This window comes from Aphelocoma coerulescens, chromosome 3, assembly GCF_041296385.1.
Source record: "Aphelocoma coerulescens isolate FSJ_1873_10779 chromosome 3, UR_Acoe_1.0, whole genome shotgun sequence".
Lineage (NCBI taxonomy): Eukaryota > Metazoa > Chordata > Aves > Passeriformes > Corvidae > Aphelocoma > Aphelocoma coerulescens.
In genome coordinates, this window is record NC_091016.1 from 96,147,253 (window position 1) to 96,170,796 (window position 23,544).

The following is a 23,544-nucleotide window of genomic DNA, read 5'->3' on the forward strand; positions in this document are numbered from 1 at the left end:
CTTTAAAACGAATTGGTTCACCTAGCTGGGTGATAATGGTTACTTTAGGTTTTCTTACCCTGTCACAGGCATTGCAACAAAAGACTTATCTTAAATGGAATTGTTGCACAGGTCCCAGAGCTTTGGAGGAGCAAGAATTCACTTCAGAATTAAAGTCTGATTCAGTTGTAGGTGCTATTAACTATCAAATTCTGTTGACTCAATGCGCCACTTACTAGCTTTGTATATACAAATGATTAGATCCTTCAATTTCAAATCCACTCTACAACTCAGAGTATACAGAAAACTGTCCCATAAGAAAAGATGGATTAAAAAGAATTAAAAAACAAAAGGGATTGCAAAGAACACCATCCCACAAGAAAACAAGTTAATACAATGTAAATATAAATTTTGCTTCTGTGTTGGATCTACCACAATTAATTTTTTATGACATTTTGTAAAAGTATAGGAAATGCGTGGTGTGCTGTTATTTTGGCAGGCATAGTAAATACAAAATGGTGTTCCTTGGATGGGTCCTATCTGGAACACCTTAGTCCTGTCCCAGCAATATTTGTGAAACTCCTGGGCCTTTCTCCACTCGTCCTCCAACTTGCTGCTGATACATAGCCATCATCTCCAAAGCACGGCAGGGTTTTAAGCTTAATTTCAAAGCTCTGCAGGATTTCATGCTACACAGCCCCCACTATAATCTGGGTGTATTGTGCAGCTTAGAAAGCACTGTATGGAAAATCTGCCCCTAAATGAGATCTGGGAGGGAATGAATCCCTTATTTGGAATTAGAGAAACCAAGAGACCAGCACCCATTCTATTACTCTGACAAGCAGCTAGAAGAAATGAAGAAGGACATATTTGCTAGTGTATTCAAGCTACTTTGTGCTGAGCCCTTGAAACAAAGCAATTGTAGACTAACTGCTTAACTAGGCAGCAGAGGCTTTATGGCCTGTTTGCATTTTAAAAGGAATGCAAAGGAGTTGAATTAGACTTCAGGATTAATTTTCACTGTTTTTCACTTTACCTAGTGATTCATACTGATGTGTGCTGATCGTGATGGTTTTCAAGCAGCTCTGCTGTTACACTTTTCCTGTCATTTAACAAGGATTTACTGGCTGCAGGTACAAGTTAATATCCAGCCCTGTTTAATGTTCTTCAACCAGCCCATAGTTTAACACTGATTCTAAAAGGTAGATTTTAGTGAACACAGAAACATGGAAGTGACATGATGGTCTGAGCATCAATCTAATGATCTCAATCTCTGATAACACAGAGATAAAAAAAAGGCCTAAGATCAGCCTGGAAAATGGGTGTTTAATAAACAATCTCTTTATTTACTGAGTTCAATTTTGTCTCTTTAAAAACTTTCATTCTGTTAACAGATTAAAATGATGCACCACAATTTTATAAAAGTAGATTTGTTTTTAAAAGGTAGTATTAGCCATAAATTTAGCAAAGAATGCCTGGCCTACTTTAGAACATAACAGAGTACTTGAAGATATGAGTACTGCAATGGAGATCGTGATGGTCAGCTTGCTAAAGAAAAAACTGCTGTATAGTGTGATTTCCCATAATAGCATAAAGCCACACAGGAACAGGACAGTCACATACCAGAATGGATGGTTTCTTGAAGGGACTTCAGAACAGGCTCTTATATCATTAGGTTATTTTGCACCTGTGCATGAGGCAGTTTCTCAGTCCTACTCTGTGCCATGGGGCTGCAAAAGTGTCAGTGATGCATTAGATTGCTGGCTAGCTTAGGATAAAACCCCCCTGCTAAATTACTGGGGGGGCAATTAAAATACTATTAAAATGCTTAATTTTGAGTGGAAGCCTCCTTAATTGATTCCACAATATGCAAAATATACTATATATGACATCACTGCATACTGTAATTCTATATTAAATATATAGTAATATAATCTCTGCTTCCCACTGTCTTTTAAACTATAGCTCAATAACAGAAAGAAGAACAAAACATTTCTTATGAGAAGCACTGCAATGGATAACTGCTTGCACACAATGTAAGTCCCTCTGGCACATGGTAAGAGTCTTACTGAGCTATCACATCTCATAACCACACTTTATTTCTCATTTTTCTATCTATGAGGCAGAGCTACTGCATTCAGTTTTTATAACTGAGCTTGAAATTTCAACTTATCCTGGCTGAGAAAGGGAATTCGGTAATTTGAAGGCAACAACAGAAGAGGATAGACATTACTCTAAAGAGATTATCTGCTGAGAAGATTGACAGTTGAGTGAAAAAGTGGACAAGAAATGTAGAGGGACAAAGCGAACAGGAAGATCTCTGCCTCTTAATTTAGAAAATTAAAGAGAGGCAGAAAAAGGGGGTGGAAATAGAACAGAAAAGAAACTTTCCTTCTTCTAACATGCAAATCCTTGAGGAAGTTGCTTCTCTCAGAGTCCAGGCTGGAGCAATGGGCAAACCCTCCAACACTCCAGGAATGTGATGAGCTCCTCTGTAAGAAATTATCTGGAAAAAAAACATGCCCAGCTGGCCAGAGCCACTAAAGACTTGAATACTGTAGTTGGATGCTGCTTCTCTTTCTTATGAGTTTCAGTTCCTTACTACCATCAGAAAAATTTTCTCCAGTGAAATACAAATACTGAAGGAAACCTATATGATCAGGAGGGAAAGCTGGTATCCTGCAAGCTGTCCTTCTATTTGAAAATGGAGAAGCCCTGTGTAGAAGTCCATGAATTCCCAAATATTGGCTTTGATCATAATGTTGGATGACAAAGAAACAAAGAATTGGCATCAAACAGTGGAAAGGATGAGGAAAGCCAGACCAAAAGCAAAAGATCACAAATCATAAAAGCCAGACAAGCAATTAATGAAGATGAAAGAATAAAGAATTGAAGGGAAGAAAATAAAAAGAAAGGACGACTGCTGACATCAGAGACTAATGGTAATTTTTCTTTCTTAATCTTTAATTTGAAAACAGATTATTTTTTCCACATGCAGGCCTGAAAGAGAAATCTCCAGTCACTATGAACACTCCTTGCAAGGAGTAGATAAGAATGGAAAATGCAGCCTTCAAAACTAGGACCACACCTCAGAGCAGGAGCAGTGTAAAGTGGTGGTTGGCTCCAACAAAGACAGTTTGGCTGAAAAATTCTCTCTTCTCCTTTTTGACAGCCAATGACAGACATTATACACTGTCCAATAATCAAAAAATCATAGAATTGTTAAGGTTGGACCTCTGAGATTATCAAGTCCAATTGTCAACGTAGCACCACCACCATGCTCACCAGTTACCTGCATTTTTCACAGTAACTAGGAAATAAAATAATTTTACTGTGACACTCTTCTCCACAGTTAGAAGTACCACAGCTCTGTTTTCACAAGAAGGAATTTTCCTTGGTGCTCAAGAGGAGAGGAATGGGTGGCTGTCTTGTCTACTGAGCATGTTGGTTTGTTCTCCACTCAAACTCTCTATGGCCTGGAAGGCACTGCATATAATTAAAGACACAGTAACTGTATTGCTAGTAACACATTATCTTCATTATCTTTGTTTCTAGTATTTTTCTTCTTAATTAGAAGTCATTAGCATATCTAAACATTCTTTTTCCAAGATGCTTTGAGCTCTGTTCTAATTTAGTTTTTGTTATTTGAAAGGTAAATAATGATAAAAATATTAAGCAAAATGCAACATGTCCCATAAAGCTCAAAGAAACATAGATGTTTACCATAGAGCTTCAGATGGAAAACAAATGCTTCTGTACTGTTTTAAGAGTGTGGGACTTCAAATTGTTCCTAAGTAGCAAAATTATCATTGACCGAGCCCAGGCATTTTATAATATACAAATTATGACTTATTAAAGAATACATTAGTAGCCTTTTAAAAGAAATAAAATCTCTTCAGTTATTTTAAGTCATTAAGCGCATGGCTAACCACATGATTAACCCCTGGCTGCATGTCTCACTGAGTCTTGTATTAAAAGTTTAATGTATATGGGATGCAAACTGTTTCCATCTAAAACAATATGTACTAAAAGACTATCTGCAGAAAAAGAAAGCGCCTCAGTGAGGGGAGATGAATTTTTATCTGGCACAGAGCTATCCATGTGGAATGCACTAAAATCAGAGAAGATCTAAGAGCAGGTAGTATCTTAGGGAAGTTAGAAGTGTGCTCAACTCATTGTGACCACACATGTGGCCTTCTAACTTGTCATTCCTAACTTTTAAGTTGTAAATCCCCAAAGAGGCTTATTCTGTCAGATTCCAGGTTGGAGCAAAAGACAAAGCCTACAATAGTCCATGAACATGGTGGGCTCCTCTGTAAGAAATACCTAGCTGGCCAGAGCCTCTAGAGATTGGAATATTCTTGTTGGATGCTGCCTCTCTTTCTTATGAGTTCCTGTGCTCTGCCATCATCACAAAATTGTTCAATAGTGAAATTGAAATGCTGAAAAATCCTACATGATCAGAAGGTAAAGCTGGTATCCTGTAAGCTGTCTTCTTTATTTGAAAGTGGAAAAGGCCTGTCTGGAAGCCCCTGAACTCCAAAATGTCAGCTTTTATCACAGTACTGTTATTTGTATGCATTAGTATATAGAGTAAAAGTTGTGACCTTTCTTCTCTACTATGTGATTCACTGGTATATCAGCTTTTGAGGCCAAAATATTTAACCACTCTAATATGCTCTAGATGCGGAGTGCTTGGTGGGTGACACTTCCATACCAGTCAGAAACCTCTGCTAATGCAAAAAAATTAATTAATTCTTTGGTTCCTCTCATGTGACTGTAATCAGTAAGAGCACAGTTTGTCCCCTACACAGCACTACTGCTTCTAGTACAGCTTTTCCCTGTAGGAGACCCTACCCTCACTGCTGGGAGGAAACAGAGCATCTTTTTGCTCCATTTTATCTGTCAGTTTCATGTCCAGCCTTCTTCATAACATCCACTGTTTCTGTGTACCAATCAACACTTCTATGGTCAAAATCCTCATTAATGGAGAGAATACAGTCTAAGTACAGCTAAACGGGTCCTCACTGTTTCTACAGGAGAGCTGGCAGATCTCAGTGGGCTGACATTGAGAACAGAGTGCAAGGCTGACACATTTACTCAAGCTTTTTCCTATGGGAGGGGGAAGTATGAAATAACTTGAGGTTCTGAACAGAGGGAAATATAAAATAAAAATATTTATATCCATTAATAAATCAAATGGAAAATTTGTTGATGTTGGAAATACTCCCAGAGCCTTAATGATAGGTTTATTTTTATCAACAACAACAATAATTAATAATTAATGCTATATGTCTCTCAGATGCATCTTGGCAACTAAAAATAGCAAGTATAAAACGTTGCATTTTAAATTATATTCTTAGCAGGGATGTCTCCTACAAAATCTTCCAGACTATATAGATGTCCACCACACTCTGGATGACACAATATAGCCAAATTACCTCTGGAAAGTTTATTTGTATTCTCTCTGCTCCTCTGCAGGGAATTCCCTTACTGATGCTCTGTGATCTGCACAGATCAGATAACTCTGCCTGCAGAGCCAACCACTGCAATCGTTGCCATCCTCTGAACACACAGCAGCATCTCTAAACCAACTGGTACTTACAGGTTTAGAGCAGTCTAGATAATGCTTTTTAATAGATCAATTCTCATATTTTAGAAGCTACAGAAAACAAAAGCCTCTAGCAAACCATGGTGAGAGAACTGGAGTGCCACAGGGGAGTTTTCTACATATGAGCCTAACAAGAAGTTTGGAGAAGTCAGAAGCTAGGGACTGCATTGGAGGGCTACTTGTTTTGTGCATTCTTAATCATTCATTTTTTATTTCCTACTTTTCAACACCATTTAGACAAATTCCTTCCAGAAGTTTAAGCTTTCATAGCACTAGGAGATTTCTGCCCATCAGTTTCTAAGGGAGACAAGTGAATCCAAGTGACCTAAACCAGTCCTTCTAGATGACATATGATGACAGGTTTAAATATAGAGAACAGAAGGACCATGAGCTGAGATTAGCAAAACCCATGTGAGTTCTTATTATTTAACACTAAGAGAGTGTATCACTAACAGATACCAAGGTCCAGTTGCACTGAGTGTAGCATACACATATCCTGAATGGCAATTCTGTAAAGGGCTCCTTTGACAAAAAACCCCTGATTTGTTTCTTTGGCTCTGCTTTGCTTGTCATACCTATCCACTGAAATATTGAAACTTCAATGAGCTGAGATCTCCAGAGGCTCCAACATGTAATGAAGTCATCATGGCATAACGAGTGTCATATGAGCTGTATCAATAACTTGTGTGCATGCTCCTAGCCATGGCAACTGCAAGGCAATGCAATTTGGCTTAGCTCTGATTCATTTCAGGCTTTGCATTTGCTACTGGAAAAATGTGTGCACTGGGATTAATGCCACAACTCAAAGTTTTGAATGCTTCCTATTTGCAATTGGCAGAAAATTTCCTACAGTTAAAAAGATATGTTTGATTGCTTAATGGCTAATGTTTAACAAGGACAGATACATTCTTTAGGTATTCGTGGACTGTGACAGAATCATCTTGCTAAGGTTCAAAAATCTGTCTAGAAAATGTTTTTACTAATGTCAGGTGTTGTTGCTGAATCTTCTTTCTAAAAGGGAGAATCCTTTAGAAATGAATGGAAGTAGACACTTGATCACTTTAAGTCTTACATATTTGTTTCTGCAGTGATTTTATCACCTGTGGTTTCTGAATAACTACGAGATAAACTGAGTCTAACAACAGTCCTTGTCCATCCTTAACACAGTCTTCATACCAAGGTCTAACTATTATTCCTAGCAAAACCATTTTTCTTCCATTTTAGTACAACTGCAGTGCCTTGTCATATCATTCAGTTCAGTAAAATGTTATTACTATTCTGTATTTACTTTAAAAGATAAGCAGTGTCAAAATTAAGGTTTTATAGCAATAATTAAATTGCTAACACTCAAGCCTGAACTCTGATTGACTTGACATAAGAGGATATACAATAAAAGACAGAGACTTAAAAGCCCTCTTAAATATAAGAAGTGTCAAATCTAAACGCAAATAACAACAGCTTTGCAATTAATCCCATCTTTTTAAAACCCAGGTTTCAATAGCTGTACGTTCTGACACATCAGGTTTTGTTGTCCTGTATGGCTCAGCTAAGCTTGTTAAGGAACCATTCTCTTTCTAATCTTTCACCTAACTTTAAGTGGTATTTAAAGAATAATACATCCATTTAGATTTCCAGCTTAAAGAAATTATTTAGCAAATATGTGATAGGTTGCAAATGCAATTTTTCATGAAATGAAAAGCATAGAGCACAAATTAGATGCCACGCAACTAATTAGAGACAGATATATAATCACTTACTAATGGAACAACATTTTGTGCCAACCTTATTCATACTTCCTTCCAACTGCTGGACTCCTTGTGCCAGATATATTTCAATTTTCTTCAGGAGAGAGAGATACTAACATGTTTTCCATCCTGTTTTTAAACCCAGAAGTCTAGTGCAAACTGAACTTTCTTGACATTACAGGAATTCTATCAGTTTTAACAGCTTGAGGCCTTTTTATTACAAACATGTACACCTCCCTGCAGGGTTCTGGAAATCTCACAATTACATTCATTAAAAATGTCCATGATTATAGACAAATGCATGCTTTATAAATTTACCTTTACCATTTTCTTTCAACAATTATTTGGAGGATAATTTTCTATTAAATTCCACTAAATACCTACTTATTCATCCACAATGTCAGTTTGATATGAATTTTGACAAAACCATTAGAAGAAAAAAATACCAGAGCACATTTACTGTCAAATTTTTCAGTACCAGGCTTAATGTCTATGATATGACTCACTGAGACTCAACAAAATAAGCATGTATGTCCATGAAAACAAGCATAAAAAGGTCATATTTCAGCAACAGTCTAAAATTTAGAAGTAGTACATACCTTTTACATTAGCACCAAGAGGATCTCTAGGTACATAATTTTGGGTCCCTGGTCATACCTAGGAGTCCCTTTATTTGACAAGCTAGCATCCCTCTCTTGACAAAACCCTGGTGTGATCCAGAGAGTCTACCAACACTGGTCTCTCTCATGTCTTAAATATGCTCAGATCACACTTGCCAAATGCTGACTTCATTGACTTGGGCACACAATGACTACCATTTCTTTCTCAGAAAGAAAAAGCAGGAAAGGTCAGAACTCATGTGATCATCCTTGTCTATTTTACTGTTAGCCTCAGTCTAGAACACAGATTTGCATACTGCTTGTCCCACTTCCCATGAAATTTCACTTAACATCACCTTGAAGAAAAGATGGAAAGTGGGAATGAGAATGAAACTCTGATCAGACCAGTCAGAGAATCAGATCAATCCAACAGTGATTTTCTGATAAAATGCTCTCATTTGATGTGATTGCAAGACATAGGGCCTAAAATCCGTGACCTAGGAGAACAAAAGGAAAAAATGCAAAACTGAATGAAGTGAATGCAAAATGAACTTCATAGTGCATGTCAAGGTTAAAGCATACCATATGTTCCTAAAAATATGCAGACCCAACAGGGAGGTGTAGCGATGTATAAATAAAATCCAGTACAATAGGTAGACAGTATTTTGCACCAAATTTACACTATTATTTGTTAAATGATAGTCCTTTAAAAGTGATTTTGTTTTCTATAGTTTCATTCTGTTATACAAAAAGAGTAATGATGTAATAATTATTGTTGTAGGGCATACGACGTACATAGCACTTATTAGAGTTGTGATTTTTGATGTATTATTTTACCAGATATCTATTAAAAATAAATCTTACTGTGTTTCTGTATCTGTTTAGGTTTTTGTGGCAAAGGGTTTCTATGCCTAGATTCTTAGGGTAATTCACATAAGAAAATTCATTAGAAATTCAACTTTTAAATTAGAATGAAAATAACCAAGTAACTTGGTTTCGATGCTGCTGTTGTTATATTATTACTTAAACCCTTTAGTCTTCTGATGTCAATTGCCATGCTAACTCCATTTTTAAACAATTTTTACTATTGTTTAGAATCATTTATTGTTTCCTCTTTCTTAAGATTATGTAAGTGAAAGACATGAACATTTAACTGTAGATTGATCTACTTCCCATTGACTACTTTTCTAATTCCATTGAAATTCAAAAAATAGGCAAAAGAGAGGTGTGAAAAAGGTGTGAAGCTCAAAAACAGCTGCTTGAGACATCAACAGATTGAAATTATTCAGAAAGGTGTCTGTTAGAGAATGAACTATTTTTCTTAGGGCTGTGGGGGTGAATTTTTGAAGAGAAAAAACTACTCTAAACAGGTTGCGAAGATCAAGGAGGAAAAACCACACAATTTTGGGAAGAGTAGGACAGCAAAGAGTTACCTCAGGGAAGTCTGAGCTAACAGCATCTAAGAGCAACCTGTCAGTGACTATAGAGAGGTCATTGACAAGATGAAGCCAGGTTCTTCATAGTGATGTGTAGTGGGATGACGAGGGACAATGGGCATAAAAAGAAACAAGAGGAGGTCTATACCAGTTATATGGAAACACATTTTGACTATGAGGACAGTCAAGCAGTGCATGAAGTTTCCCAAGGAAGATGTGCCATCATGCCTAGAGGTTTTCAAGACTTGATTATTATATAAAGTCCTGAGCAACCCATTTTGACCTAACAGCTGACCCTGCCTTGAGAATGAGGTTGGACAGATTTTCCAACCTGAACAATTCTGTGATTCTAAAATAGCTCAAAGAGCTTTTTAAGAAGTTCTGGGGACTGGAGACAGAGAACATATGCTCCTAATATCTAACCAATTTCTTCCCTGTAACCTACTTACAATCAAAATGTCTGTTTTGTTTAGATATAGCAAACTGAATGACAAAGTTGATGTATTTTGAGAAACAGCCTGACAGGCACTTTTGAGAAGAATGTTACCTTCTCCTCTGAGGCAGGTAACAGTAACATGAATGACAATGTTTAGTGATCTTGGGTAAGAAAGATCTGCTCCCAGAGGTTCTCCTGAGAATCTAAAAGCAGGTAGTTAATTCAGCTGATGTTAACAGGTTTTGTCAGAATTTGGCATGGTAAAACAGCATTGCTTAAACAGACCTACTCCTGTAATAGTTACTCAGTTAAATTGGCTTTTCTCCCTTCGGTTGTTTCTGAGTTTCAAAACACAAAGCAGACAGATGCATGTGGTGCATTGCACTCTGACTTCTGACCTATTTACTGGTGTGTTTCTGGGATGGATGACCCATACCAGAGACTCTCTGGGTCAGCTGTTCAAAAAGCTGCTACACAAAGAAAAAGATAACAATCAGCAGAGTAGGTGCTAATTTGGAAGTTGGATACTGACGAAAATGGACGGATATATTTTCCCAGGCTTCAACTGCTTAAAAGGAAAGTATTCCCTTGAAGTTCTACAGAAAGACTTGAAATATGGAGTGCTACTGCTTGACATACTGAATTCCCTACTTCCTCATTGATTTTCTAACACAACCTTAATGCTGTGTTAGCATCACTTCTCTGTTCATTCCATCTGCTCTGAGGTCTCCCCCGCTGTTTCCTAGGAGATATATTGCCACAATGCCTGCATCTGTAAGTCAGTGGCAGATATGGGGCAAGAGCCACGTGGTTAGAGGCAGCATTAGTATCACCTGAACAGTTGCAGGTTTCTCAGGGGATCCCACCACCCACCGTCTCTCAAAACCTAAGGGAGCTCTAGTTTCACAGTCAGCTACTTCAGAGTGCTATGGGAATGGGATGCTTGGGTTCTCAGCTTCTTTCCACTTCTATCTGTTTCTTTTAACCTAACACCTCTATTAAAAAAAAATACTAAAAGTGGGTTATTTTTGTCCAGTCAGTCTATTTAGTGCACATTCTAATCTTATTATCTACACATTTTTATGGGGTTTTGCTTATTTACAGTGTCAGGCCACTGACAGTTTATGTTATGGTGATGAGGACAGGCCTTTTTCATATCCCTTAAGGTATGGTCTAAGAGATGAATTTCAAAATATAATAGTAAGCATAATAAACTGAATATTGCAATTAAACATGGATGACACAGAATATCAGGGTTACTAAATCTTGCATTAACATATTCCCTGTTCTTTCCATGGCAGGCACATAGAAATCTGACTATGGCTAACAAAACGTACTGAGTCTTATGGCATTTTTAAAAATACATTTTAAAAATATTTAAAAATATGACACTTTCTCACAAGTGACCCAAACTTCAGCCACGAACCCTTAATTATAACCAGAATCAGATTATATAGAAAATAATTAACTTTTTCTCATATGTATAAGGAATTCTACTGTTTATTTCAAATTGTATTTATCTTTGTTTACTTCACAGGAAAAATAGATATACAGGAATTGTTTATATCAAAAAGCAAATATGTTTTTGTTTAGGCAAAACTGTGAAAAAACAGGATATTTTTTGAGTGTATACAAAAGGAAAGAGAATTTATTAAAAAATTCTACATAATATTAATCAATAACGTATGGGGGGTGGAGAATCTATTCATTAAATGGGATCAGAAGCAGAGTAAAAGTTTATAGCTTAAGTGTTAAAGGTCCACATATAGAAGAAATACAGCCATTTTTCTTGATGGCAAGAAGAACATTAGGGAACATAATATAGCAAGAGTTATGATACAGTGAAAGCCACAAATCACTGACAGATATTTCCTAAAAATACCTGTCAGTCTCTTCAAAGTAAATATGTGATGCTTTTGTAGATGTTAGGGACATCTCATAGGATTTGTGAAATTACAGACATTTGAGCAATTAGGTTATAAATGAGAAGTTTTACCTTTCCTTAATTCAGGAAACTTAATTTCAGAGTTAAAACTAAATTCAGTTGATAAAGTGTAGCAATTGCAAATTGTCAAGATTAAATATGATTATGAGGCTAACATTTAACAGTGGAAAGAAAACAAGGGACAAAAAGAAATACTAAAGTAAATTAATATGCTTCTCATACACAGTATAACACCAACAATATTTAAACAAGATACATAATTAATTTCATAATATTTTTTTATTTCAGCCTTCAGTGACCTGTATTTCAAAACAGGATCTGGCAAAACAGAAATCTTTTACACAGTCTGAAACATTAAGAAAGCTTTGAATAAAGTTCTGTGTTTTGAAAGGTTTGGGGAAACATAATGAAAAAAGCAGAACATTTCTCAGCTGTGTCCTTCAAAAAAATGTGCATGTTTTGCCAAGAAGGAACAAAGAGGCAAAGCTTTGCTGTTGACAAAAGGCTTTTTGCTATCCCAATCCAAATCTTACAAGAGAAACCCTACTCCTCTCCCTGACTTCCATCATGAACTACTCTAAAAAAAGCTGAAAAGACCCTTGACCTAGACCTCTGTTCTACTGTTGGTATCCTCAGGTTACTAAAACTGGACAAAAAAGTCATGTTTAACCAGGTAATACAAGAAATGGAAAATCTATTCTAGTCTGAAAGAATGCAAATTCCTTCTACATGTCCTCAGTAAATATTTTATCCATTTCTGCCCATGGGAGGTGATCTTTTCTACCAAAAAAAGTCAGAACTTAGTTGAACCAAAGAGAATGCAATATTCAAACTCACTTAGCTTTCATTAAAAGAAGCTTTTGCAAAAACATCGATGATATACTCAGCTTTCAAAGAGCATAGCCAAACCTAACATTTTAGAATATCTATGATTTATTTAAACCAGACAGAAAATAACAAAAAAACCAGCACTTATCTAGACCAAGACACTCTGTATTTTTTTTCTTTGTCATAGATGTCAATGGGTGTACTAAAATTTCTTGGAGATTGAATAGCATTGAAATGAATAAAAGTAGTTGGTGAAGTGTTTAATACAGATAAAGGAAACCACAAACTGCAAGCAAATCAACAATATGCTGTTTGCTATAAATACATCTTTGGTATGCTTAATTTACACACTGTTCAACTTTAAACTGGAATTCAGCTTTGACGACATTAATGAGGACCTACTCAAAAAGGAAATATACACAAATACAGATCTACAGACAATTTAAATTCAGAGCAAACCTAAAGCCTAGAAAAAAGGGATATGCTTCAGTACTGTGATATTAACATCATCATGTGGATGTTAACTAGGTGCCCCAATAATATAAGAATAGTATAAACAGAAGAATGAGAATGGAACAGAATAAACAAATCCAAACCTGCCATATTATGTTTCTCAAATTTCTCCAATACACTAAAAAAAAAAGAGCTCATCTTCTTGCCATAAAATATTACTTCAGCCTTTATTCATCAAACAATTTTTGCTGACTTGAATATTATATTGTCGAAATAAAATATTCCCAAGATTTCTCCCAAAATTTTCAAACACTAAAAACTCATACCGTTTCACTTCTATTAAATAATGAAATCTCAGAAACAAATCAATGTAAATGTATCAAAAGCAAGATGTGGACTCAAAAAGAAGACAAATGTAGCAAGAAGTGCTCTTCTACAGTAATTTTTCAGACTGCATATTAAAAAGATAAACTTTGTGATGTGTATTTTTCTGTCAGTTATTTCCTTTGACATCTGTATTTTTGGATCTGTTGGTCTCAGAAATATGCCAGTGTAATATCTCTGTATTTTGAGAAGTTCAGGAAGCAGAAGTGAGTGAGCTCAAATAGATTAAGATTAATAGAAAGGAACTGGATTAAGGGTGTGTTTTAGTTCAGAGTTCCCAGAGTAAAGCATCAGAGAAAGTCTGCCAGTATACAAAGGAAGGGTGTTATCCAACACAGTTGTTCTGATGCCCTCAAACTCTGGTTCTACAGTGGCAATGTACACAGGAACTTGCAGCTACTGAACCATTTCTATTCTTGAAATGCATAATAAAATAGTATATATGACTATGTATGTTAGTGCTGAAATTCTAGGGAGGATTAATCTTCTGTACTCTGGTACTCTGAAGTTAGAGCATTGCTTTTTTCCCTCCTGAATAAAATCTGTGAGAGTTACATGGGTTTCTTCTGGAAATCCATATTTTGTTTATTTGTACCTCTACACACTTGAAAAACTTTAAAAGCATATTAATATCTTGACTTCAATAATTTTCTTACCTTATGTGCTGGAAATGGCTATGCTTGGTTTGGATATGTTTTACAAGGTACAGCTATGTGACTCACATTGAATTTATGAGACTTCTGGCAGCTAAACTGCTAAGCACTTATTTGAAAAGAAGTAATGATTAATTACAGGTGTGTTGTAGAAACATCAGTTATCCTATAGAAGATGATGAACATTATTTTGTTTGGTATCAGAAAAATTAAGAAGAGCAGTGCATTAAGTAGTTTAACACAGTGGAAAAAAGAACTACTTTACAAGCACTTGCTTACCCCAAAACTTAACAGCATTCTATCACGTATTGCCCAGTTAACCAACTAAACACTATTTTCTATTCCAAGCAATCCTGTAGTTAAGGTTAATTTTAAGCAACCACCTATTGCCACATGTGAGAGCTGCCTAGCATCACCAGGCATTGGGTGATTCCTCAAAACACTGGCAAGCCTGCAGTTCTACAGGAGAGGCACAAATTACAATGATGTTTGGAGAACAATTTATTAATAAATCTGCAATACCTCACTAACTAAGGTATGCAGGTTTATTACTTTCTTATAGCTACATCTGTCAGAGATCTAAAGTTCTATGGCTTGTTATGATGTCTGTTTCTGCGCATTTTCAAGAGTCGTACTCTAACTTCTAAGCACTTTCTATTTGCCTTTCGAGTACCAGTGTGTTAATAAAAAGACAAAAACACTGTAGCACAATCCTATTACAACTATTATAATGAACCAGAATTTGCGCTTTTGATGTTGAGCCTTTGAACTTTTTTGCTTTGAAATTTAGTTATAAAACACACAAGTCTACCACAGAGAACACAGCTTATCTAGAGGGAACAATACCAAAAGGGATTTTTGGAAGGGAAAAAAAGACTATGAGAGATGGTAAATATTTTCCCTTGTCTCTTAATATTTTACCAAAACCACCAAGGCCTATGAGTATAGGACTAAATGGATATAATTATTTTGAGCTAAAAACAAATAAAACAATGATATTAATCTTTAAGGAAAATTTAATACAATCCATGTCATACCTTGTTATGTGTCTGAGTTTGTCCAACCAGAATAAGGATATTTGATGAGATAATTGACAGGCAGAAATTGATTAGAATTATGGACCTCTCAGATCTGATGTACCTGTTCAAAAAAAAACCAAAGAGAAGGTACAACTTTTCTAAAAGGGAAACAACTAGTAAGTCACACAAAGCTTTGATTTAGTTCTTGCATTAAATATTGGAGGTACTCTGAAAGAGAGGCGCTCTCTTTCATGTGCTCAGAAAGAGTATTTAAGAGCTATTACAATACAAACATGAGAACTATGATATTTTGATAGATATTCCACAATTTCCTCTTAGTATATTTTAAAAATAATCTACCAATGATTTTTTTGAAAACCATTGACTGTTCTAACACTATACTGATAATAATGGGCTTACATGCATTCATGCCAGGAACTTCCTATGCTCTCTGCTTGTCCCTGGGAATATCCACAGCTGGCACAGGCCACTCATAATTACTAACTTCAGCAAAAATATGGTGATTTACATAAACAGAAGATCTGGCCCATGATGCATAAATAAGATGCAGGTTGGTGGATGATACTATGGCAGTGAATTTTGAAACACGTTATTGGGATAAGGATAACAATAATCTTGATGTTCCAATAGTACTGATATCTTCATAAGACTGAATGCCAAAAAATAGCCAAATGTGTACAGAAAGATTAAATTATAGCAGTGAACATCACAATGTCTGTTGCAAACTTATCATATTCATTTTACATATATATTTAAGATGAAAAAGTCAAATAGTCTTATCACATATTTCCTTTCAAGGTACAAGTGTTTTCATTTTTCTGTATACAGCCTTTTATATGCTACAGGACAGAAAGAGAATGATTATGTTTACAAGTGAAATACCTTTCTGACCTGATTTTTAGAGCTGTTAACAGTAAATGTTGACTACTAAAATAAATGAAAGTTAAGGCTGCTCAGCTCCTCTGAAGACCATGCCATATGTTTATATATTCTATGACCTGTACTATATGCTTCTCACTGGAGTTCAGTTAATATTGCTGTCTTCTCCTGAGCTGTACACCCATAGCTGACTCTGAGGAAGTAGTAAAAAAGGCTGTTGAACCCACAAGAAATGCTGAGCTTTGGACATGAAAATAATTTTAGCCCTTTCTGCTTGCATATCAAGAGATAAAGCATTACATTTTTTCAGTTAGACAGAACAAACCTGATACCACAATCCACGTTTTTCCTTAAAATATATCAACATTCTTAAGGCTAGTTCTATGTATTTGCAAACAATTACAAAAAGTCCAGTGCCTTTGTTCACACAGACAGCACACTGCTACTTTCTAACTGGTTAACTATTGATTCACCTGGGCCAATTCCCAACACTGAATGTCCATGGATTACAAAGGACCTTAGTGAGCGAGCAAATACAGTGCAAGCAGGAGCTCACAGCATTGACTAAAGCCATAACACATAACATTTTCTCTCCACTTAGAAGTTCACAGAACCATAGAAACATAGAATCACTTAGGTTGGAAGGGAACTTAAAATCATCTAGTTAAAAACCCCTGCCACAGGCAGGGACACCTTCCACTGGACCAGGTTGCTCAAAACCCCATCCAAACTGGCCTTGAACACATCCAGGGATGCAGCATCCAACTTCTATGGACAACCTGTTCCAGTGCCTCACTACACTCACAGTAAAGAATTTCTTTCTTGTATCTAATTTAAGTCATGGAGTAGACCATGCTTAGTTCCCCTGAGCATGACAGGATTTCTATCCAAGTACTAAATATATCAGGGAGTGAAAAAATAACACTATAATTCTTCAGATGGGAATTATATCCTGAAATACTCTCATTCTTAGTTTTGACAGACAAGAACTGATAATTTTTATAGTCTTTTATCATAACTTATGTAACTAGATATTCTTAATAATTATATATATTTCTAATCCGGTGAGACTCCGTGGTACAGAAGAGTGATAGAGAAATGGGTGTAAAATTATCAAGTTACTTCTAAAAGTAAAATTTTATTGGTTGATTTTATATTACTCTAAAATTTATCGTTTCATCTCCTTGTTTCTTATTACTTTCATAGGAACTTATTTCTCTTTAATTATTGAAAAAGGTTAAATGAGAATCCATGTTGACTTTTTAAAAGTATTTATTACTTTGCATGACTTTTCATCTTACTTTTTTGTTTCTTCTGCACTTAGATATCATGCTATTTCTCGTTACTTCTCAAATTAATTTACTCCATAAGTATTTATTGCACTTTTAAGTCAATATAATATTTTAATATTATAAACTCAGGACAGAAGGAAAATCTATCATTGGAATGTACCACCACACTATTTAAGACTATTTAATTTTGTGCTCTTTATTCAAACTTACAGCTCATGTGAATAAACTCAAAACCAGTTGACTGAACCTTCCTAAATGTGCCACTTTGATACGCTTATTTTATCACATAGAAGTTTTGTTTAAGAATGTAAATGGGAGAAAAGCAGTTAAAGGTATAGCCCAGAAGTCTCACATTAAATATATAATATATAAGAATCCTGTTTTCATTCAGCACTATGAATACCCCACCAAAAGAGCAATACCATTCACACTGAAGAGGAGAAAGAGAAGAGTGGGCTATGCCATCATCAGCAGGCCAAGACAGTAAAACTGATCAATCACATCAAAAAATTTAGGCAGCAAACCATGCACTACATTTTCCTTTTTTTTTTTTTTTTTAACTTTCCAAACAATAAATGTGGGATCTAACGCTCTCTTTAAACTGCAATTCAAATAAATATAACAATGTATTTACATTTAGCTTTCTCAACCCATTACATACCTCCATAACGCTGCATAGACAACTGCTAGAGTGATCAAGGCCAAGCAGGAAAGACCACTGCCTACTATTAAGGTCACTGAGGGTGTACCAGATGATTCCATGATCTGTAAGTTACAACAGACAACCATGAAGAAAAAACATCCTCCAGCAATTAAACCAACAAGTCACACAGAAAAAAAAAGCAGAAAAACTGTCACAGATAGTTTCAGTAATATCATTTATGAAGAAGAAATCAAATTAATTCCAAAACGGATCCCTACATAACTCTGAGATCTGCTTAATACATTCCTCAGAGGCTTTAAAATGCCTTGTAATAGCTGCCCAATACTTTGAAAAATAAACTATTAATATTACCATGTATCAGGTGACTATGATGTTAGCACAAGTTTAAATGACTCTCCAGTTAACATTAATTAAAATATATATTTCTCTTCAGAAGTAGCAATATTTAGAACTGTGCATTAAGAAAACAGCTTGGTTTCACTCTAATATATTAAAGATCATCCAGTAATTTGTCCCAGAATTTGATTCATGCTTGTTGCAGAATGACCAAACTTTCCGACTTTTAATAACTTTGACTTCAATCCACTATTCTCACATGCTTAATTTCCTTGGGCCTATGATTGCCTAGAAGGAATGGCAGGATATCTATGGCAACAGTATCATAAGCCTTCATTAAAAAAACCCTAAAAATTCAGAATTATTTCATTTTTACTCTGTGTAATAATAAAAAATGAAAATAAATGAATGACCTTGAGAACAAACTAGCTTTCCCTGCTGTAAGGGAAACTATTACCCTCAGATATCAGGTCAGTTTTTTCCTCTGTACGTATATGTGCTCATGTTCTGAAATAGAGATGATTTTTGCTAATACATATGGAAAAAATTTACATCTAAAAGTTTTAAAGGATATCATGCCTGGTTTACCAAAATGTTTTTTAAGCTTCAGGGATGAATTGTAAATTACATTTATCAAGATATGTTTTGTCACCCAAATAGAATACAAGACAGATGTACTTTTAGGCCAGATCTCAGGCAGAAAGCTGTATTTTATTTCAACCACTTTTTTTCCAAATGGATTTACTTTGCTATTAAAAAGAGTCTGTTCATATGTTTTTGAAACCAGGAAAATGAAATCATGCTTTAGCAGGATAACTTCACAAATATTTGCTTTTCAGCTATTTTTACATTCAATAATATTGGGAGTGTCTGCTTATACACCTAATGTCCCCTCTTTCTTATGAAAACTTGATTATTTTTCTTACATCATATCAACAGACTACACAGAAAATCTGTGCTGAAAATGTCCAATGCAGATCTGCAATCTGTTTAACTACAGTATCTAGGGTTTTCCTACCAAGAGGAATAATAGAGACCTGTACCTTCCCTTAATTGTTCAACACAAAAGTTTTCTACACATTTGCACCACAATTACGAGGCTTTCTCTAAATATAGAGTTTGAGAGCATGCAAATTTCACTAGGATTTAGTTATATCACAGAATCTGGAATTCATTTATCTGAGACACTGTAGACACCAGGGGACTAACATTTGACTACCAGCAATATTAAACAATTCCTCAATGGTTCGTCTGCAATATACCTGAGAGGAAAGCTGGACCAGCCCCCCCCGCCCCCCCGCGCAGTACCCCCCGCATTCCCTTTTGCATTAAAACTGGATTTTTCCCCCCTCTTTGTTACTTACTATTTCTCTAGGTTGCTGAGCCAAAATGGCGAAGGTAGAGAGACGATCACATAAGCATTTCGTATGGGATGCATCGGTAAGCACAGTTTTACATCCCTGGGTGGACCAGGTTCCCAAAGAGTCGTTCCTGCAAAGGAGAGAGAGAGGAGGGGGTGGGGGAAATGGGGGTAATTACTCCTGACGGCCGGTTCCGTGAGGAGACAATGCAGGGGGACCGCGAGGAGCGCGCCGCGGAGTTCCCGGACAGCGGCGGGGACTTGTTGTGGGGCAGGGCGGGCGCGGAGCTGTCCGGGCGGCGGTGCTGAGCGTCCGGGCGCTGCTGCGCGGAGCCCCGCCAGCCGCGGCAGCAGCCGCCCCCTGCGCTGCCAGCCACCTCCGAGCCTCACCAGAGCACTGCGAAAAACTCATCGGGGGAAGAGGGGGAGGCTTTTCCTCGCTCTCTCTCTCTCTTTTTTTTTCTTTCTTTTTTTTTTTTTTTTTTTTTTTTTTTTTTTTTTTCCTTTTCCTACCGGCTCTGTTTCTGGCCTTTTGTGAGAAATGTGATGTTCGGTAGTTGCAGTGTCTTTTTTGGTCCCTTTCTTTTTCCACTCCCCACCCCCCTCTCCCCTCCCCCCTTTCGTGTGTGTGGCTAGGTTAAAAGCATGTGGTTCTCAAACGTCTGTCTGGGTTATGCCAGTTGGACCGGGAGATGCCGGATCTTCTGTTCTGACTGCTATTTTTGCTGAGGATTTGGGGTTTTTTTGGTTGTTTTTAGCTAGCAGCCTTAGAAATTTCACCCTGGAAACGGCAGCATCAGATGCCTCCAACTCTTGCCTTAGCTCCAGCAGAGGGGTGGATTTCAGTACAGCAGCACACATCACCAAAGAGACACACGAGTTCGCCCTCCAGACATCACTCAGTCAACTCGCCTTTCCCTGGCTCCCTCCCTACTCGGTTCTTTTTCTTGGGGTGGCAGCACCAAGCTAACCCCAAGCCAAAGCAATCGTTTGCTGGCACCTTTCACCAACCACCCCTAAACAAAACAAGATGATTAACACAGCCCCCGAATTCAATTAGACATTCAATATGCTAATGCGAGGTCTGAAACCCACCCCAGCAGAACAATAAAAATGGTATCAACCCACGTTTTCTTTGTGCAAGCAAGGAGAAGGAGAGGGAGAGACAAAAAATCATCTCTCTGTTTTCCTGAACTGCAGTGGGGGGTGGGGGGGGATATTTTCTACAGGAAAAAGGGGTTGGTTTCAACTAAAGCAAACATATTATCTTTACATGTGTTATATTTAGAGAACAACTGTGTTTCTTTCATCTTTTTTCTTCTCCTTTCATGTCCAAGGAGCAACTGCAGTGATTCTGCTGCCAGCAGCAGCATGTGTGCTGTCAATTCCTGTCCATTTCACCTCAGGTCACTAAATGACTTAAAAAAAAAGAAAAATGAAGGTCGAAGAAACAAGGTGGGGGAATAATAATTTCCAGCCCCTGTGACCACCCTTGGTTCACCTCTTCTGCCTTGACAACACACCTCTGTAAGCGATTCTATATGCCAGGGCCCTCATGCAAAGGCAATTCGTTATCCCAAGCCTGCTCTCAGAGTGCAGTTCACCCCAGGCCACCTCAGCATTTTGTGCCACTAGTTTTTGAACACACCAGATGTAACCCTTACACACTATTGTCTTCGAAACAGAATCCTATAATAAACAAAACAAACAGCAACTGAGGGAAACAATTGAGAGAAAATGACCAATTCTTCAAGCCACTAAAGCAGTTTATTAGCTTTCCCTCACAAATTGTGTCTTTCAGAGGGCCATAGGCTAAAACAACATCCACTATGAAAAATATAGTTACATATTTTAAACTCAGAAGCCTTATCTTCTGGATAACTTAAAACAATTTATTTTATTAGCTTTCTTGTCTCTTCTCTTATTGTAACACACAGTTAAGGCCAAATGAAATACGTTTATCTTTGCTGATTAAATATTAAGGATTGATAGCTTAAGAGAAATTGACATATTTAAAAAGCAAAAGATGGTATTATTCATCCTGAGAATAAGATTCAATAAATTGAATTCACAATTGATCCAGTTAGCACTAAATCCTTGCTGATGGTGTCCAATGCACAAGAGTTAAACAACTTCTAATTATAAAATCACAGGCACCAGTTTAGTTTAAAACAAAGCATCTGTTAAAATTATAATTATATTTAAAGTACTATAAATCATGGGCAGTCCAGCAGGTTTAGACTGGCTCATTCAGTTCTTCAAGTCACTTGCACAAATACAACTTTCCAGTCACTTAGTAGCTGAGCCACAAATACACTACATATTTTGCAAAACTTTTTCAGTACTACCCAAAATTTTGTAAAATTTCCAAAAGCAATCTGAAATGAACAAAGCAGTCTAATTGGATTCCAAAATAAGACATAATGGCAGGAGCAGAGTCAGTCTAATATGGACACTTCTAACATTTTATTGTTCATTTTTTTCAGTTATACACTTTAATTTCTTGCTTAACAGCATTATGTTTTTATATGTTGCAGATTAATTAATTAAATAAGTTTGTTCTCTCTCTTCTAATCAGTGCAATTAAAAAGAAAAAGAAGCCTAATTAATAAATATATTTGTAGTCTGTTGAAATTACGGCTAACAGAAGCTGAACCGAATGTTACACTAAGTCCATGAAGGAGACCAAGTAATGAACAGGACCAGAAGAAAAGTGTGACTGCAACTTGTTACATGAGGCTTATGCCAGCAGAACAGCAAATGCATGATTACTAATTCCCTCAGAGATGCTGGTAATTTTGACTTGTTGACATAAAGTAACAATATGGTTTTAGGTATAAAGAAAATAAGGATGAAAATACAGAATTAAAACGGATAAAGGCATTTAGTACATCTCAATGCAACACTTTTTATGAAGTCCTCCATCTATGATCTGTCCCTCACATAATGCAACTCTTCTGGTCTAATCAGAATCTATCTCCTACTTAGAAGTTTCATTCCTTTTCGGTGTGATTTTCTTTGACTATATGTCTAACATTTGGGGTTATTATATGAATATGCAAAAGGACACCTATTATTCCTGTGGATCTTTCTTGTTATGCAGAAAGCCATAAAGGAGTGACAGGTACTGTTAACACATGTTCTATTTATATCAAGGGAAATTATTGAAAATATGTAGCAAATATAGATGTAGGTTCATGCCCATTATTGGCAATTTTTGTACTCTTCTACTGAGCTACAGATGATTTAATCAACCTGGCAGAATTCCCATGAGAGAAGGAAAGGAATTCCCAAGAAGCATAGATTCACCATTGCAGATCTTGTGTCATCCTGCAGTTGAGGCAGGGAAAAAAGCAGGGGAATTAGGGAAGTAGGGGGAAAAGTTCTAAATAGGATGTAACTTGGGCCTAAAAATCTATGGCTAATATGGCATATGCACCAAGAACACCCTCAGCTCCAATATTTATCTGTAAGTGTGCCTTTCTGTGAGTAATCCTACAGCTAGTGGAATGTTGGAGTGTCTTTTCATTACTCTTTCAGAGTTTAAGGTGAACTTCTTAGCTCTATGCAACAAAAATGATGGCCAAATGATGTACAGAAAATTATTGGAATTGTGTATTATATAGAAGGAAAAAAAAAGTGAGTTTTACTCTTTGATAATGTATTATACAATATTGCATAATTATGCTTACTACTGAAAAGAATGTTATTACTACCTCAGACATCAAAATTGAAATGTGGCTTATAAGACAGGACCATCTTTGTAAAACAAAAAACTCACTCATGACACAATTGCCTATCTGACAAAGACTGACAATCGGGCCACATTTAGCCACTTACTATTGATTTTTTTTATAATTAATAGTATATATCTCTTACTAATTGCATAGGTTTGTTCACTTTA

General features: G+C 36.4%; 1 protein-coding gene across 6 annotated transcripts in view; it reads right to left on the bottom strand.

The window, feature by feature from the left end:
* ADGRB3 (adhesion G protein-coupled receptor B3) overlaps window positions 1–23,544 on the bottom strand; it is a 450,213-nt gene that overhangs the window by 76,941 nt on the left and 349,728 nt on the right. For all 6 annotated transcript variants that reach the window (XM_069011355.1, XM_069011354.1, XM_069011351.1 and 3 more), the window contains 3 exons: window positions 19,645–19,771; window positions 17,942–18,045; window positions 15,107–15,209 (listed from right to left, as the gene is read on the bottom strand). In XM_069011355.1, the coding sequence (XP_068867456.1) occupies window positions 15,107–15,209; window positions 17,942–18,045; window positions 19,645–19,771 (334 nt within the window). The remainder of the gene's footprint in view (window positions 1–15,106; window positions 15,210–17,941; window positions 18,046–19,644; window positions 19,772–23,544) is intronic.